Here is a 13,581-nt window from a genome sequence, read left to right as displayed (position 1 = left end):
AGACAATGTTGATGAGACTGCACATAACACTAAGATGGTATCTAGCTTTTTTAATGTGTCGATATTCGCACTGATGCTACTAAAGGAATGAAGAGTAAAGCTTCTGGCATCTTAGCGCAAGGAAAACCCTGCTAGTGGCCAGTCTGTCACCACTGTGCACATGTAGTTTTTAAAGGTGCCAGATTCACTTAATGTCCCTAATGAAGCTATAAAAATTATTAATTTTACTAAATCTCTACTCTTGAGGATATGACTTTTTAATGTTATGTTACAATGCGAGGTACACACAAGGCCTCCAGCTACACACCAAGGTACAAGATTACCTCAAGGAAAACCACTCCAACCGTTTTTTAATTACATGCTGATCTGGCTGCTTTTTTGTGGAATACCACTTGTGCTTGAAGAATGATTGACAAACAACACTTACTCAAACGTGGTCATTGACAGGTAATTTTCTTGAAAACAAACTTGAGATGAGCCTATCACATCAAGAAAGAAAATTGATGGTTTTGTTACTAATGATAAAATTCAAGCTTTTAAGCAAATATTAAAATTTTGGAGCAAATTCCCTGGGGATCCAGTGGTTAGAACTTTCAGCTTTCACTGCGGAGGGCCCAGGGTTATTCCGTGGTCAGGGAACTAAGTTGCTGCAGCCTGTTGATGCAGCCAAAAATAAATACATTAAAAAATATATAATAAAATTTTGGAAAACATTTATCCTCCACTGGGAGCTTGTCAGTTTTCTAATACTTACAGACTTTTTGATGACATGGGTGGTGAATATGAGGTTTTATATGCATATGAGGTTTTAAATATATATATCAAAGAATAAAAATGTGTCAACGTTTTCAAGATCTGCATAGCTCAGTGAACCAGTGTTTTTTAAGTGATTGATGCTTGATGTCACAGAATCATGCACTGGTCAAAAAGAAATCCATTTAAGTGCAAGTTGGATCATTTGATTTCAAGTGCAACTAACCTATAGAAATTACCATTTGTTAAGTTTTCATATAGTGTCAAAGGAGAATATCCACAGTTACTTGAAAAGACTACTAAAATATTTCTCCCTTTTCTAACTACATAATGTGTGAGACCATACTTTCCTCATATAATTCAATATAGTGCAACCTATTAGTATCAGACACAGATTTGAGAATCCAGTGAACTTCTGTTAAGCCAGGCATTAAAGAGATTTTTAGGAGTGAAAAACAGTGGCCCTCTTCTTACTAATCAACTTTCGTTCTGGAAAAGGTTTTTTAATCTTATTTGTGTTAACGTATAATGAGTTTAGTATGGTTGTTTTAAATGAATTGGTAAATATTTTCAAATTCTTCATTTTAATTTCTAGTACTGTAAATATCAATAGATATAACCTTCAGAAACAAAAGCTCTCTGGGCTTTTCAATAATTTTTAAGACTGTAAAGGAGTCTTGAAGCCAAAACATTTTAGAACAGCTGGTCTATTATAAAATAGGAAATTTCATATTCCAAGTTGATGCTAGATTATTTTTCTGGAAATTTTGCTGCAAACTATATATACACCTCTATGTATGTGTGTGTGTATATATGTGTATATATATATATATATATAATTATACAAGAAGGAGGGATGGCTGATAGGCAGACAGGTAGATATACATAACTTTTTTTTTTTTTTTTTTTACAAAATGGGTTTCCAGATCTGAGCTAACCAAGTATACTATTTATCCTGCCATAGCTTTCATGATGTGAAGGAGTATATTCAGGCTTATTTGTCCCAGTTAGAAAATAAACTGTTCCTGGCTGAAGATAAAACTGAACTGTACATGTTCTTTACCAACTGCCTGGAGGTAAGCTATCATATCCCTGCATTTCATTTGCAAACTCATGGAACCACATGGTTTATGTGATGAAATAGTGTTTTTCTGAAAAAGTACAGGATATAATTAGGTGGTAATATTAACGGATGCTCTGCTCCATTAGGGGAAAAGAAAGTTTCAAATGCATTGCTTCTTCCCTCAGCAGATGAATATATTGGCATTTAGGTGCATGGGGCTTCCCTCATAGCTCAGTTGACAAATCATCTGCCTGCAATACAGGAGACCTGGGTTCGATTCCTGGGTCAGGAAGATCCCCTGGAGAAGGAAATGGCAACCCACTCCAGTATTCTTGCCTGGAGAATCCCATGGACAGAGGAGCCTGACAGGTTACAGTCCATGGGATCGCAAGAGTAGGGTACGACTTAGCGACTAAACCACCACCACCACCACACAGGGGGAAGAAAAGCGTAGAAGATTATGCCACTAAAATTGATGATGCCTGTCTCCAGGTGGAGAGACTATGAATACTTTTATTTTTTATTCTCTTCGTATGTTAGTTACTTCCAAGAATGTTAAAAACATATGAAAAAATTAGAATAGATTAAAAAATTCATCATAGCTTTTCTTTTTCCCTCCTTCTGGACCCTAAAATTAAAAGGGATATTAGATTCCATTATTCAAAAAATGTACACTCAAACCCACAACACTGTTCTTTATCCTTATTTATCCAAGACCTCACTGGTGAAATTTCAGAGATGGGAGAATTGTAAATAAAAAAGAATAATATCCTTTCTTTCTGGTCCTATGTTCCTTAGGATTCAATATATGAGAAGAATAATGCTTTCTTCATAAGGGATGAATTGAAATACCTGCGAGAGGAAGGCCAGTTCCTTACGACATACCAGCCAGTGGGATGCAGCCAATGGCCTGCTGGTGAGGCCTCAGTGGAGCACATGCAGAAGATGGCCCGCATCCGCCTCTGTCTTGACAAGGCATCTGAGATCCTCGCCGAGCTTCAGGATGGCTCAGGCAGGTCTTCTTCCCAACCTTTCTTGACCACAGGCTTGGAGACCCCATGATTTAGAAATTCAGCAAGTGTGGGAAGCTGGTTCTCAGAATAATACTGGTCTGTCCCATGGCCCCTTTCTTCTAGGTTAGTTCTCTCAGTGTGAATTCCCAAAGGGTAGACACAGAGCTTTTACTAGCCTCTGTTCCAGACAGTTAACTGACAAGTACCCTCACCAATCACTTGGCCTTTCTCACTGGCTCTGCAGAGGTGGCAGAGGAGAAGCATCGCTACCTGCAGCATGTGGAGCGCTTCTGTGCCCGGGTCCAGAATGACTGGTACCGAGTGTACCTGGTCAGGAAGCTCACCAGCCAGCAGGGGATGGAGTTTGTGCAGAGCCTCTCCAAAGAGGGCCATCCGGCCCACTGGGTGTTTCCTAAGGAAGTCATCGCACAGCAGGTGAGAAGGGCAGTCCGGCAGCCCCAGTGCTGTCTCAGCTCCCCTGTCCCATCCAGCCCTGGAAGAGGGCTGCTGCTTCTCCATTCCTCCCTGACCTTCTCCCACATCCATCCCAGAAAATGCTTGCATCTGGTCTGGTCTGGTCCTCTGTCTCTGGGTTTCAATTGACCCAGCTTGTGATTATCTGCCTAGGAGATAGGTGTGTGTGTGTGTGTGTTTCTGGTTTGTCATCTTCCTGAAGAGCATATGTAAGCATCACTTCTGATTGAGTTCAAAACAAGAAAAGCAAAAGAATGCTTCTGTGGCTTAGGCCTTTAGCAGATTAAAAGTCATTCATCCTGAAAAATAAATCATTTTTATCCCTGGCAGGCAACACAAGAAAGGACTTAGATGACAGAGTTGCAGTCATTTTGGCTTCAGGACTGCTCAGTAGTCCTCTCCTAGTGTTCAGAAATGAATTTTACTGTGCTGGGGTTACAAAAATGGCATTAAAAATCCTGGCTTTTTTTTTTCCCCTCCCAACTGAAGCTTAAGTCCTTTGGTGCTCTGCTCTGAGTGCAGAGGGAAAGCAGCTACAGTATCACCTCCCCTAGATTTCCGCCCACTCTTCATCCAGTGAGGAGAAGGTGCCTCCCAAACAGCAATGAGCTGCCATGCTACCCAGAAACCTGGTTCAACTGCCCTAAACCTTCAGTGATTGCCTGGTTCCTTTACCTATCAAGAAGGTTCTTTGCTCAATATTTCCCCTACTGTACCCACTGTGGTTAACCCCTGTGTTCTTGGGGTTGCAGAGGGATCATCCAGGCCAGATGGATCCGTATCTGGTGCATGGGAAGGACTACAAGGCTGTCCGAGATGCAGTGGGCAAAGCCATTCTGGAATCCAAGCCCCTGGCCATTGAGACTGCTCTGGAGGTAGGCCAAGCTGGCAGCTGCTCTGTGTACACAGTGGGCCCTCACAGCCCAAGTCTTGTCTTGTTAGTGTCTAGAGAGGCCCAGAGGGTGACATGCTACACTGGAAGTCCTATGTCCATGGCCTCGTGAGCTTGCCTGGCAAAAAAGGAAACAGCAGAGGTTGATTTGGGTTGGTGGGTTTGCAAGAGGCCACCGGCAGCTCCTATCTGATTCATTTATGTCCATGACTTTCTTTGAGACCCTGCTGAAAAGCTGCTTCAGGATTCCTCTGCTCTTAGATGTGATGGCACGGGAAGCAAAACCTCTATCTGTGTAGCTACATAATTTCCATAGAGACATAAGCAGGTATTTATTTTAATAGACAGGGGGTTTTTAGAACCTAATCTTTAAATTATTCTGGTCTTATTTCCTTTCTGAGTCCTTGTTTACCCTGGCACTTTGCCAGGAAAAGAAGAAATAAATATCCTGGCACTTTGCCAGGAAAAGAACCGCTCAGGAAAAGTTCCTAGGACCAGTGAAGTAGTCAGAAAGAGAACAGATGATGATCTCTGTTACTTCTGTTGTAAGCTATTTGATAAATATGCATTGTGTTTAATGTGAGAATATTTATGAACGGTTGTTTCCCAGAAGATGGTCCTGAGGTACAGGGTTCCAGGTGCCTACGGTATTGGAAAAGGCTCCCTCACCGTCTCCAAGGCTTTAGTACTGATCTCATTCTTTATTCACATACAGATCACATGAGATTCTGGCCCTGAGCTATATCTGTATAACTTTGTAAAGTCTCACTTGATGTCCTTGCTTTTTCAGGCCTGTAGGAGCTCCACAACTCAGAAGGCTGTCTACCTACTGTTAGCACTTTTTAGAGAGGTCACCACTTTGTACAGATCCCAGAATGCAGACCTCCATCCTAAGCCACAGGTGAGTATCAGCCTCCAGGGCTGTGTTCATAGTCTCATGATTTGAAGAGACTTTTTGAAAAGAGGTAAAATTCACAAACACTGGGACTGCCCTGGTGGTCCAATGGCTAAGATTCTGCGCTCCCGATGCAGGGGGTCCAGGTTTGATCTCTGGTCAGGGAAATAGATCCCACATATCACAATTAAGACTGGATGCAACCAAATAAATAAATAAATATTTGTTTATTTTAAAAGAAAGTCATGTACACCAATTATGCCCATAATTTTTAGAAGTCTTGGATGGAGGTTTTCAGCCTTCTGATGAAGAGGAACTATTTTCCGTTTCACCCAAAGCTTTTAGAGTAACAATTAATATTACAGTTAAAAAAATAATTTATGGACTTCCCTGGTGGTCCAGTGGCTAAGACTCTGCACTCCCAATACAGGGGCCTGGGTTCAATCCCTGGTCAGGGAACTAGATCCCACATGCCATGACTAAAACCCATTGAAGCCAAATAAATTTAAAATAAATAAATAAAAATAAAGTTGTCTTTAAAAAGAACATACAATAATGTTTTCCAAAACAGAATTATCAAAACTAGTGCTTGCACATGTGGTTTCTGTGTTCATGGAGGAGATTTCTCTGGATAATTCCCCCTCAGGCAGTAATCATTTAGCCATTCTAACCTTGATTTAAAATTTTTTAATGCAACTTCATTTGTTTATTTATTTATGGCTGCGCCCTGTGTCTTGAGAGGTCTCAGTTCCCCAACTAGGGATTGAACCTCAGCTCCTCGGCGGTGAAAATGGTAGTCCTAGCACTGGACACCAGAGGATTCCTCTTAAGCAGATATTTGATAAGTTTTTGGTATCAAAAAGCATGACTAACATAAGAGAAAACCTTTGGTTTTTCTCCTGCTATTCATATAATATTTTTATTTGATGTATTTTTTTTCCTGTCAGCAATGTGAGGCTATGAAGAAATTCATTGAGAAAAGCAACACCTTGTCTCCTGATATCAGCGCTTTTGCAATATCCCTTGTGAATAACGAACTACCCCTGCTGAGGACAGGTCCTGGGGTCAGCAACCTGGAAGGGACAGTAATAGAAATGGCTGTTCATGCTGCAACTGTCCTTCTCTGTGGACAAAGCCAAGTCTTAGGACCCCTGAAGAATTCGGCCTTCTTCCCACACCTCATGGTGGTAAGACTGGGATATGATTTCTTCTGCATTCACAGGGAAAACTTTAGAGACCCAGCCGGTACCTCAGAAACTGTTGAACCTGTTTATCTTGTAGGTTCGCCGTCTTCCTCTTTCTCACTTGATGCTTTAGTCCACATGATGGCGAAAGCCTTGCCTTGCCCTTTGTCATTTCATAGAGAGCTGTTCTGTGTTCTTCATAGAGAGCTTTTGGGGTCGAGAAGAAAGAAAATCAAGGTCACATTCTTACTCAAGGCCTCTTGCTGAGCAGCGACAGCCAGTCGATGTGTTCACTAAGCTAAAGCCAGCTCTGCTTTTTTGACTTTTCAGAATGCCTTTCTTCCAACGATGCCTGAAGACTTGCTGGCTCAAGCTAGGAATTGGAAGGGTCTGGAAGGAGTCACGTGGTACAGTAAGTGCTGGCCTGTGGCAGAATCCCACTCCTGAGCTTTGAATAGCAACCTAAAACTACAGAAAACATCGGTATAGAATGGGGGTACATGGGTTTGTGCCTGAAGGGTCCAGGGTGCCTGCCTCCTCCTGCCATGGGTGCCTTTGCAGAACATGAACAGTTTGCGGGAATTGGTACCTGCTGACTGTGGATGAACCAGATCATTCTTTTTCTTAGTCACAGGGAAAGGGTCCTTTCGGATGCACTTCTGTTTTCTGGAATACGCCCTTTGGGGGAGAAGGGGGCACTGGGAACCACATCAGGAACTCAGTCTAGGGCCAGCTCACAAAACAACCAAGGTTTTGACCCAAAGATAGTTCTTTTAGAAATATAGAACTGAGGGGGGAAATAATATAACCCATGACCTGATGCAAATTTTGCCATTGTCCTGAGTAGATAATCTTTTAAAAGTAGTTTTAAAAGTTGTTATAAAACCTGCTCACAGCAAAAAGAAAAAAAATCAAAGAGAATAAATGGAGGGTATAAAATACTATCCATTTTGCCTCCAAAAAGAACCCCTTCTATGAGCCTATAATCTAGTTTCTCTTTGCTTTGTGAAATTAAACGCAGACACTATTTTTCAATGCTATAAGTTGAGCTCCTGGTATGTATCAAGTATCTATTAGTAAACTAGCAGAGTTTAAGATTTCTGGTAACATGCTTGGGTCATCAAGTCCACGTCATTATTTGGTTAGACCAGAAAGCAGGGAGTTAGGTTTGCCTTTTAATGGTGGGTCATTAGGCAAAGCCTCACCAGCCAACATTGTGTCCTGTTCTTTCAACAGCATGTCCAAATGGTCACGTGTGCTCTGTAGGAGAGGTGAGTCTTGGTATTTGGGATAGGGTTTGTGGGGGCTTCAAAATGTGTGTTCCTCCTCCAGGTCTAAGGAGGGGGCCCATGAGGGAGGAGGATATTTGGAGACTGGACCTTTGGAGAGAACACAGACTCATTTTGACAGCTGTTCTATGGGGCTTCCCTCATAGCTCAGTTGGTAAAGAATCCACCTGCAATGCAGGAGACCCCGCTTCAATTCCAGGGTCGAGAAGCTCCGCTGGAGAAGGAATAGGCTACCCTCTCCAGTATTTTTGGGCTTCCCTTGCAGCTCAGCTGGTAAAGAACCTGCCTGCAGTGCAGGAGACCTGGGTTTGATCCCTGGGTTGGGAAGATCCTCTGGAGAAGGGAAGGGCTACCCACTCCAGTATTCTGGCCTGGAGAATTCCATGGAATGCAGTCCATGGGGTTGCAAAGAGTCAGACACGACTGAGTGACTTTCACTTTCACTAGGTATTCTGACTAAACCTCCAAACGGTATGAAGGTTTTCCAGCCTGGGTTTCTTGACCTCAGCCCTGTGGACATAAGGCCTTATTGTGGGGCTGGCCTGGGCATTCTTGCAGGTTTACAAGCATTCCTGGCCTCAACTCACCGGACGGCAGTAGTATCTTGTCTCACACAGTGTGACAAATAAAACTGCCTCCAGATGTTGCTCAAGGTCCCCTGAAAGACCAAACTGCAGGGCTGGAACCATGCTGGCAGTCCTTCCTGGCCACTACAGTACAGAGTCAGCGACACAGGTCTTTGTGATGACAAGGTGTTGACTAGACTGCAGGCTAGATTACTAGCCCAGCAAGGAGACAGTCTAGACAGCGAGGGGTAGGAAAAGGAGATGCGTGGCTTGTAAGCCTGTGAGGGGAAGATGCGTGTATTGTTCATGTCTGAGTCCCAAAGCATCTAGCCAGGGCCATTCATAGTGTCATCTATACATGCTCAGAACAGGCTATTGAATTGAAACAGACAAATGTTATTTAATACAGTAAATAAGCAGCATGGAGGATAAACTGGATACATGCTTCGCACCTTATATTTCTGAGCTTCTCACTTCATTATCCATGTAATGGGATTAAAATAGATTCTTCCTAAGACTGCTCCCAGTTCTGAAATTCTGTGGTCCAGAAATCTGAGACTGGTTTGATTTGTTACAAACTATTAGTGTATTTATAGTAGCACAGAATCTGATTTTGAAAAATGAACCTTTGGAAGTAGTAAATCATATGGTGACATTGTTTAAAAATAAAAAAGTCTAAATGGCATTAAGGAATGCCATTTAAGGAAATCAGTTTGGAAGCTACTGTAGTATTCCTGGTGTTAGATAATGAAGCACTAAACTCATAGGAGAATGAATGGAAAACAGTGATGAATGTGAAAATAAAAGATTGAGTTTTCTATATTTGTCTATAAAGTGTCTGGGAATAAAACTTAATAGCCTCTACTCTTAAAAAAGTCTAAATTTTCCCACATACCACATAGTTGGCTGAAGAAGGAAATGGCAACCCACTCTAGTGTTCTTGCCTGGAGAGTCCCCTGGACAGAGGAGCCTGGTGGGTATAGTCCATGGGGTCGCAAAGAGATGGACACGACTGAGCGACTAACACACACACACACACACACACACACACACCACAGTTGGCACGGAGTGCCTGCCCTGTCTCCCAGGGCTCCTGCAACCCCACCTGACATACACATACACTGAAGGAAGCAATCCTATTGGCATCCACTACCTTCTGTGCTAAGTATGGGCTCACTCTGGGATTTGTCCAAACTGATCTGGGGTCACATTTGTGTTTCTCCTAGTGTGGCAAGCCGATGGAACAGAGTTTTTGTATTGACTGTCGTGCTCCAATTGGAGGGATTAATCACAAACCGGAGGAGGGATTTCGTGTTATCGAGTATGCAATTTTCTATTTCATTTCTAAATAATCGAACCATGTGCTTTGTGGCTGTTTATATTCCAGCTGATAAATCAATACTAAATATATTGTCAATTACAATAGCACATTTGGATCTGGGTCATGTTGGATATCAACGCCAAGGTCTCTGTGGTCATTCAGTAGTGAGGCATTTGATCTGTCACTGGCTAACTGGGCTTTTAATGCAAAAATAGACCATACCTTAATACTTATTAATATTAATACTTTTTTTATGGGTAATACATTTTATTTTATTTTTTTAAAATTTTATTTTATTTTTAAACTTTACAGCATTGTGTTAGTTTTGCCAAATATCGAAATGAATCTGCCACAGGTATACATGTGTTCCCCATCCTGAACCCTCCTCCCTCCTCCCTCCCCATACCATCCCTCTGGGTCGTCCCAGTGCACCAGCCCCAAGCATCCAGTATCGTGCATCGAACCTGGACTGGCGACTCGTTTCATACATGATATTATACATGCTTCAATGCCATTCTCCCAAATCATCCCACCCTCTCCCTCTCCCACAGAGTCCATAAGACTGTTCTGTACATCAGTGTCTCTTTTGCTGTCTCGTACACAGGGTTACTGTTACCATCTTTCTAAATTCCATATATATGCGTTAGTATACTTTATTGGTGTTTTTCTTTCTGGCTTACTTCACTCTGTATAATAGGCTCCAGTTTCATCCACCTCATTAGAACTGATTCAAATGTATTCTTTTTAATGGCTGAGTAATACTCCATTGTGTATATGTACCACCCCTTTCTTATCCATTCATCTGCTGATGGACATCTAGGTTGCTTCCATGTCCTGGCTATTATAAACAGTGCTGCGATGAACATTGGGGTACACATGTCTCTTTCCCTTCTGGTTTCCTCAGTGTGTATGCCCAGCAGTGGGATTGCTGGATCATAAGGTAGTTTTATTTCCAGTTTTTTAAGGAATCTCCACACTGTTCTCCATAGTGGCTGTACTAGTTTGCATTCCCACCAACAGTGTAAGAAAAGTCCCTTTTCTCCACACCCTCTCCAGCATTTATTGCTTGTAGACTTTTGGATCGCAGCCATTCTGACTGGCTAATATTAATACTTTTTAATTCAAATATCTTCCAGTTGAACCTTGGTTACAACCCCTGTAGAAATTGCTTGACATAAACAGGGTGACCAGATTCAGGGGAAGTTTAAGTCTGTCATTTACAAACTCTTAGCTTACTCTTTTTTTTTTTTTTTTGAGAAAAATAGAGGGACCTAGTCAATCTTATCAAATACTTCAGAATCCAGCTAAAAACTGGATCTCATAATCCCACACTTGCTCATTAGACAAGTATGGTTGTAAATGCTCCCTTAATAGGAGGTGTGACCTCTCTACATTGATCTTATAGTCTAGCTATTTTGGTGCTGTTACAGTTTAAAATATTCTAACCTGTTATCTCCATAAACTATTAGAATGTCCTAGAATCTCCAGTATCATTTCAGCTGAACACAGCCATCACACTGCACCTCCCATCTGGGTGTGATGCCAAATCCTTTGCAGAGATTGGATCCTAGTTTTTAATGTGGGAAAAGGAGACCAGTGTGTATGTACTTCCATGTTAATGTCAGCTACTCCAGACTCTGTCCTTTGCCTGCCTGCCGCTCCCCCACTGATTCAGGGCAAGAAGCAGGTCCAGACCATAATCCTGACATATGGCCCCAGGAGTAGCACAAACAGCCAGTTTTGTTTTAATAATGATTTTATTTCATTATTATTATTTATTTGCATTTATTTTTTGCAGCATTTATTCCGGTACCTTAAGTTTTTGTTCCTTCAGTTTCTTCTGGGATATCTTTTTCTTCTGTGCAACCTCCTCTTCTGGTTTAGGAACAGTCTGTTCTTTTTCAGAAAGGATCATCTCAGTGTGGCAGGGAGAGCTCATGGAGGGGTTAATCCAACCCTGAGTTCTGTAAGTCCTGTCCCTCATTGTGGGGTTTTGTTCACCTGGCTGTGCTCAATAGGCAAGATAACCTACATCTAAGTCCTTCAGTTCGGCATCACCTTCTGCATTTTTGAGCGTGTGCAGTAAAAATTCAGCACTGTTTTTCGGCCGCCGACCCTGCCTTCAGCCCCAGTGCTTGTCCTTTGCACACCGACCAGCTCCACCACTGTAACAGTGGAGTGGCACACACTGCTCCTGTAAAGTGACATCCTCCAGATACTTGGTGGCTTTTCGGATATGCATCCCCTCAATGGCCGGGGCGGTATGTTCTTAAAGTGAATCTTTATTTGCGTGATTGTGTGGGGTTTTCTGGGTCAAGTGAATGCTGAACCATTTTTAGAGGTCATCTCAGGGCTGCTTATCAGAAAGGCTTATTTTATTTTTATACTAAGTTGATGTACAATACTATATAAGTTACAAGTGTGCAGTATTGTAATTCACGATTTTAAAGGCTATATTCCATTTATAGTTATAAAATATTGGCTATATTGCCTGTGTTGTACAATATATCCTTGTAGCTTATTTTATACATAATAGTTTGTACCTCAAACCCTCTACTATTATATTGCCCCTCTTCCCCCCCACTAGTCTCACAAACAGCCACTTTATACTGTTGTGGGCTTTTGGTCAGCCAGAAGGGGCTGTCTATAAAGAAAAAGACTCGGGAAAGTGGTCTAGGCTTATTACAATCAGTAACTTTCAGCATCATTTTCTTCAAGACCGTGAACCTGGTCTCTCAGTCCTGAGACTCTGAAATGCGCCCCCAGAGCCAGAAGAAATTATCTTCTTCAGCCTTCACCCTGTCTTCTCTCGTCCTTTCCAGTGACACCACAGACAGAACTCAAACTGGCCACGTGCTGGGAAACCCACCACCCAGAGGTGCGCCCGTGGTATCTGACCGACAGATGTCCCCAGTGGTCTTCCTTCTCATCCGGCTACTCACTCATCTGGCTATGCTTCTGGGAGCCACCCAGAGTCCCCAGGTAGAGCATTGTACTGCCCAATCATGTACTAGTTTCTATGGTAGTTTTTTTATAGTGAATCCTTTTGTCTAAAAAGCCCTACCCAGTTCCTGGGAAGGCTCTGAAGGGTACTGCTGGTTTTATTGTGACTAACCCTGTTCCACTCGAGTTCTCTGATTTTGCCCCTTGAAACACAAGACTACTTCCTATGTCTGCATGCTGAGAGGTTTCTGTTGTGCCCTTACTGACATCAGAAGCAGAAACTACTTAGGAAGTGTGGAACATCTGAGCGCAGAAGTACTTGGATAAGGGGAAAGACAGATCAATGAATCTGTCCACTCTTTCCTTTCAGAGAGTGTGAATGTATTGCTTCTCTGATAACTAAGTATCCTTTTCCAGTAGAAACAAGGAACTATTTTCTTATACCTCTTTGAAGTTCCAATCTGTGGTTCAAGAGGTTCTCATGAATTAGCATGGTACTGGCAATAGTAACACATAAGGAGTGTTTTACAATATAAAACAAATCTCATTAACCTACATTTATCTGTGTATGTAGGGCCAGATGGAATATGTTGAAACCTGATACCAATCCTTTTTTTTCCATGGAAGGAGTAAAGCTTATTCTAAATGTAACTCATTTGAAGTTTAAAAAAGAAGGATACCATTGTAAAAGATAACTAACAGGGTGATATAAAGATGAACTCAATTAACCATATATGATACCAATTCTTTACTTAGATTTTGGATGGATATTGAATTTAGAATTAAAAGTTTTATATAAAAACACTTTAAAATGTTCAATTGCGATCAAAATTTAAATAAAAATTTATCATTATTTAAACCATTTTAATCTGAATTTTTAATTGTCACTCTTGTAATTTGTACTTTGACTTTTAACTTTTAATCATTTAAAATGTTTAGTAAATCATTTAAATAGTTGAAAAATATGAAATAGAAAGTTCTAGCCACTTTCTGTGGATTTCAAATAAGGGGCGTTACCTAATGCACAACACAATGTAAAATTCACATATCCTAATTTTCCCACTGTGGCCTATGGTGGTAAGGGGAAATACTTGTCAGATTATGTAAAGACAGCTTTTAATGAACTCTGTGTCTCTGGTCCACACCTGGGATTAGAGAGGCTAAAATAACAATGATTTTACCTGTGTC

At 41.5% G+C, this 13,581-nt stretch overlaps 1 protein-coding gene across 1 annotated transcript in view; it reads left to right on the top strand.

Annotated features, from left to right (window-relative positions):
- Positions 1-13,581, top strand: part of LOC109573340 (E3 ubiquitin-protein ligase RNF213-like) — a 129,149-nt gene that overhangs the window by 103,242 nt on the left and 12,326 nt on the right. Inside the window, 10 exon segments of the mRNA XM_070773928.1 lie at positions 1,718-1,829; positions 2,615-2,828; positions 3,074-3,264; positions 4,056-4,178; positions 4,986-5,096; positions 6,038-6,277; positions 6,605-6,686; positions 7,511-7,545; positions 9,356-9,450; positions 12,273-12,432. Of these exon segments, the coding sequence (XP_070630029.1) occupies positions 1,718-1,829; positions 2,615-2,828; positions 3,074-3,264; positions 4,056-4,178; positions 4,986-5,096; positions 6,038-6,277; positions 6,605-6,686; positions 7,511-7,545; positions 9,356-9,450; positions 12,273-12,432 (1,363 nt within the window).

This window comes from Bos indicus, chromosome 19 (assembly GCF_029378745.1).
Source record: "Bos indicus isolate NIAB-ARS_2022 breed Sahiwal x Tharparkar chromosome 19, NIAB-ARS_B.indTharparkar_mat_pri_1.0, whole genome shotgun sequence".
NCBI lineage: Eukaryota > Metazoa > Chordata > Mammalia > Artiodactyla > Bovidae > Bos > Bos indicus.
This window is presented reverse-complemented; position numbering and strand designations above follow the sequence as displayed.